At 48.7% G+C, this 5,857-nt stretch overlaps 1 protein-coding gene across 1 annotated transcript in view; it reads right to left on the bottom strand.

Moving 5' to 3' along the window:
* The window catches only part of Cd109 (CD109 molecule), a gene marked incomplete at its 5' end in the record, with an annotated part of 96,948 nt that overhangs the window by 89,505 nt on the left and 1,586 nt on the right, over nt 1-5,857 (bottom strand). Inside the window, 1 exon segment of the mRNA XM_013504426.1 lies at nt 2,705-2,830. Within this exon segment, the coding sequence (XP_013359880.1) occupies nt 2,705-2,830 (126 nt within the window).

Below are 5,857 nucleotides of genomic sequence, written 5' to 3' on the forward strand. Positions count from 1 at the left end.
TGAGTGGTTGGGAAGGTGCGTGGATGGGTGGGTGGAAGGGTGGATAGGTGGGTGTGTGTGCGGATGGGTGGGTGGGTGGATGGATGGATGGGTGGACAGGTGGGTGGATGGTTGCATGCATGCCTGCTTATATGGACAGAAGGGCAGATTCACGGATGGAGGGATGAATGGATGGATGGACAGATGGACAGATGATGAATGGATACATGGTTGGATGCACGGGTGGATGAATAATAAAACAAGTGACTACTGAGAAAGTAACTGGGAACTGAAAATAAAATCCTAACTCACGAACACTCACAGTGTGCTTCCTCATCTCCCATCACTCTCTGCGTGCTCCAGGGACCCCAAACGCCTCCCACACCCCCAGTCACACACAGGTTCTCACTTTCCCCACTTCTGTGAAAATCCTTTCCTCTCCTAAGTTTCACAAAGACCTGCTCTTTCCTCCTTCTCTATGAATTTAAATCTTCCCCTTGATTCATCCCGCCCTGTTCTAGCCTTCCACACTCCTCAGATGCATCTCACACACCTTCGCTCATATCTGCCCCACCCCGCAGCAGGATAGCCTTGAGCACCATGCACGAGATGATAAGCACACTTGGTGTGGCCCCCCAAAAAAATGTGAACTACAGGTAAAAATAATGAAAGACTCGTAGCCCCTCAGTTAAGAAAACTGGGTCTACAGAACACATGCATTACACATTTGAAGATTTATGCCAGGTGTGGTGGTGCACACCTGTAATCCCAGCACTCTGAGGCTGAGGCAGGAGGATCCTTGCAAGTTCAACACCGGCCTGGGCTACAAAGGGAGCTCGTGGCCAACCTGAACTGCATAGCAAGACCCTGTGTCAAAAAGACAAAAAAAAAAAAAGACTTATTTGTATTATTATTAAGATTATTGCTCTGACAGAGAAATTGAGAATCTGAAAGCAATGAAGTGAATAGAAAGCTGCTGTTTCATCTAAGCTGAATCAAAGACAATGGGTGGTCAGATAAACTTCTGCTTCCTGGGGAAGTTGCTCAGTGGCTGGGCCATGCTCTTGTCATGGTAAGATGGACGTAGGAATGCCCACCTCACAGGACTAGACAGCACGGCATGCGCAACGAACAGGACGTGCGTAATTACCCTGTGCTGTGCCTGACCAACAGGAAAGACCCAACCTTCCTAAAATTCACTATAATTACACAGAGTTACAGAGAAGAATACCTGGGAAAACCAGAGTGTGATAGCCCAGCGTTTACGACGCACGAGATGTGAAGACCTCACGTCCTCCCTATGAAACAGTGCCCCTCTGTCCTCTCTAATTTTGTACTTTTCCAACATTTAGAATCTGGTTGTTGCTGTACCACTCATACATAAGGAAAACAAGCAAAGACCGCACGTGCAAATCCTACAAGCATGATTCTATTAAAATACATTACATCCGGGGATTTAGCTCAGTGGCATAAGCGCCTGCCTGGCAAGCACAAGGTCCTGCGTTTGATTTCCATGTACCAAAAAAAATTAAAATTAAAAAAATAAAATGCACATTATGTTATTCTCTACAAGTATAAACCTCTTCTACAACATTGCCTCAGTATTCTGCCCAACTTCCCTGTTACCGGAGATTGAACACGGGCACTCTATCACGGAGCTACACCTCCAGTTTGTTTTTGCTTTGCTTGTGTGTTTTGTTTTGTGGTGTCCTGTTGTGTTCTGTCTGAGATAGGGTCTTGCTAAGTTGCCCATGTTGACCTCAAACCTGAGATCTCCCTGTCTCTGGCCTCCTCAGTGCTGGGATTACAGGCGTGCACTCCCACACACAGCTTTAGGTATTCTTTAAAATCACGCCATGCATTTAGTAGAGTCTCTGCCAAATTAAAAGGGATAAAACTGATGGCCATGTATAAAGATGCAGGGGGCCATGAATCGAGATCAACAGTCTATCACAGGCTGGGCGTGGTGGCGCACGCCTGTAATCTCAGCACTCAGGAGGCTGAGGCAGGAGGATCGTTGCGAGTTCGAGGCCAGCCTCGGCTACAAAGTGAGCTGAAGGCCAGCCTGAACTGCATAGCAAGACTCTGTCTCAAAAAAGACAAAAAAAAATAGTAATAATAGCTATTCATCACTCAGTCCTAAAATATTCAGTGCATGCATAATTATTTATTTAATCTTTCATCTCAAATACCAAACATTGTAATCTGCAAACATCATACCACAGGAAGAAATAAGAATGATTAAACTATAATATGTTGTGAATGATTCATTAATAAACTGTCAATTAAAAATAAACCTTTTAGGGCCGGGGATATAGCTCAGCAGCACAGCGCCTATCTGGCAAGTGTAAGGTCAATTCCTGGTACCAAAACAAAGTTAAATTAAATTAAATTTAAATTTAAATCTTCATGTCTCTATCGGTTTTCAGGAGAAACCACTTCAAAGATATCAATATGTCATACAACAAGCACTGTCAATTTCCTACCACTTTGTTTGTAACTCTGTACTGTCTGCACTGTTCTGCTATTTTGCAAAAGGTTATCTGTCTGTTAATGTTTTCCTCCTTTTATTTTTAAAACTTAACAATTAATTAATTAATTAAAATCTTAACTTGTCAAATCATTCCTACTAACTTTTTCTGTTGAATGAATAAATGGCTGTGGAGATACTTCTCCACCTGAATCATTTAAATCACTTTAAAATTTCTCTCAAAAGCGTACTCACATTCACTTGAGCTTGAACGGACCAGTCACCAAGGATTGGGTGTGAAGACAGCTGAAAAGTTTTGGAAATGACTCCCAGATCACCTTGTTGGGACAGCCACTGCTGGATCAAATTGCCCTTGGGGTCCTAAAGCAAAAACCACACACGTTAAGCACGCAAAGGCTGGCCACGCGCACTGTGTCTCATGGGGTCACAAGGGTGGCCTGTGTCCATCCAGCACCAGCACCCCCACCGGCACACACAGGACTCTCCCCCGAATAAGATGCTAACACAAGTTTTGGGAAATTCCAAGCCCACAGTACCAAAAAGACAAATCAAAATTTCTTTTTTCCTCATATTTTTCCAGAGATCATCTTGCTTTGGGGCCACCTTTTAATTTTTTGTTTTTGAGACAGGGTCTCGCTAGAGAGTTCAGGCTGGTCTTGAGTTCCCTTTGTAGCCCAGATTGGTCTCAAACTCACAGAGCTCCTCCTGCCTCAGCCTCCCAAGTGCTGGGATTACAGGCAAGCGCCACCACGCCCAGCCGGGGCCACCTTTTAACTCTTAGCCCCACACTTCTGCGGGAGACACTACAGCACACCAAGCCCCAAACCCACAGACGCAGCAGTGCTGACGGTGTTAAAAGAACCCTGCTGAAGCAACGCCGGGCCCGTTTATGAAAGGCCTGCTCTGAGTCGGGCATGCATGTTGCCTTTTCGCCAATCACTGCCACGGCTTCACGTAGCACAGTCCTCAGTTCATATTCGGAAAAAAACGATGCCAAGAGAGGTTAGGTCAGTACGCACTATAAGTTTCTGGCAAAGCCAGTATTACAGCACCCACAGGGGAGGGAATTCAGGAGTCTGCCCCGGGGCTGTCTTTCAACTTGGCAAATGTGTATCAGAGAGGAGTTTAACCAAGAGGTTACAGAAAGGCACCTCCGTCTTGGCTTGTCCCACGGTGATCCTCACGTGGTATCCACCAAGGCGGCCACCAAGACTCCTCTCTCCCATCCCCCCTCTGAAGTCTCTGCCTTATTTATGTGTTCGCATACTCACTGCCAGCCCCTCTCCCTCTCTCTCTCCCTCTCTCTTCCGTACACCCTCCGGCCACCACATCCTGTTTTCCAGCTCATCTCTTCCCCAGTCTGGGCCGCCCCACTGGCAGCAGCGTGATCCAGTGGCGTGCCACCCGGTCCCGGCTTTCACATCGGAGACCCAAGAAAGAACTACGGTGGCTGGGATGCCTGGCACAGCTCCTGGCTTCTGACAAGCTCTGAGTAAGCACTGCTTCTGATCATTCTAACAGACCACTAGGTGAATCTGGCTTTTGTTTTGCTACACAATGAAGTCTAACTCTTGCTTTCTCATCTGTTTCTTTGGTTTCTAGTTTTTTGGGGGTTTTTCGTCTTTTATGAGACAGGGTCTCACTATGCAGCTCAGGCTGGCCTTGAGCTCACTGTGTAGCCCAGGCTGGTCCCGAACTCACAACGATCCTCCTGCCTCAGCCTCCCGAGTGCTGGGATGACAGGCATGTACCACCATGTCCGGCTTGCCTTGTAATCTGACCCTGTCTACACAGCTAGGCACCTCTTCTAAACACACAGATTCAGAGGCACCTGCACAGCTAGGCACACAGATTCAGCGACAGTTCACCCCAAAAGTCCACACATCCAGACCTCCATGTCTGCAGCACACAATGCTCACGCCCCCGTGAAATAAGCTCAGCTTTTCATCCTCCACCCACACTTCCAACGGGACAGGAGACCGGCTGGAGGCCCTGCACCTGGGGTTTACACCCCTTAAGTGTACCTTAGTGGTACAAGCAGTAAAATCAGCTTACTTTACCTATTTTTTCTTACAAAAGCGAGGTTTTTTGTTCCCACCTAGACTATGAGCTCCTGAGATCCGGGATTGAATCTTTTCCTTTTCTTCTGTTGTTTGACAAGAAGTAATGAGTTGGCCCCATTGCTAGAGACTGGCAGAAAGCTCTCTCCCACGGCAGAGAAAGGACATTGCTGAGAATTAAGTAACCAGGAGGAGGAGAAGTCGGCCAGAAACTAATTGTTGAAACTGGGACCAAAGGCAAGTCAAGAACAAGCAGGTCACTATGTCCCGGGCAAACCTCTCCCATGCCTGCTGCCCCGACACTCCGGGGACAGCTGTGGAGGACGACAGCGCAGGGAAAATAAGCGGCTACGAACTACTGCTGCTGAGTAGCTAAGGGACTGAAAATGAAAACAAAGAATGCTATTTATTTTTCCTTTGTCAGACCAACAAAGACTTAAACGTCATCGTGACAATGACTTCTGGGACGAGGCACAGTAAAAGGGTTGCCCACACTGGCCTGGTGCATTACTCTGGCCAGGGGCTACATTCCCAGGGGGCATCAAACACAGTCTGAACCTTGCTGACTTTGCGCCTGGGTGACACAGATGGGGTGCAGGGGGCGGGGGTTAAACGATCTCTTGTTTCCCCAGCTGTCTTGGGTAAGGAGGACACAAGAGAACGCAGAAATCTGAAAGTCTTTACAGAGCACGGTGGGGTTTGAACAGCCACGCACACTGCATCACGCAGAGCCCAGCCTTCAGAAGCCGTCGTCTCCTGCCACTCACTCACAGTGTGGTCAGTGGCCCCATCACAGCCCGGAGACACTGAATAATCAGCTGGGGGGAGGGGCAGAGCACAGCAGCCAGCTCCCTCGCCGCAGAGGGCATCTGCGGGACACCCGAGTGCTGGATACGCACCAGGCACACGTCCACCCGGCACACAGAATGAGAGAAGCCAGACAACGCACATAAGGCGGCCCCTCACCTGGCCAGGGCTGCAGGTCTGAGTTTGTCACAGCTGCTCGGGGCTGGTCAGTCAGAGCACAGCCCCCAAGGACAGACCCTTCCAGCCAATATCTGAACCTGCACAAGGTGGTCTCCGACTCCAGGTGCAAGGGCTTCTCAAAGGAGTAAGGTCAGGGCAGAAGCCAGCCGTGCAGCCACCATCCCAGTGCTGGCGGAGCATCTCTCTCCAGGGTGGGAGGCCAGGAGGAGGGCTGGAGTGGGGCATGGTTTTTCTATTGCCGAAACCCTTTCCTGAGTTTAGTTATCAAAGCAGGCAAGCCGGGCGTGGTGGCACATGCCTGTAATCCCAGCACTCGGGAGGCTGAGGCAGGAGGATCATC

Source organism: Chinchilla lanigera, unplaced genomic scaffold (genome assembly GCF_000276665.1).
Source record: "Chinchilla lanigera isolate Chin_1 unplaced genomic scaffold, ChiLan1.0 scaffold00087, whole genome shotgun sequence".
NCBI lineage: Eukaryota > Metazoa > Chordata > Mammalia > Rodentia > Chinchillidae > Chinchilla > Chinchilla lanigera.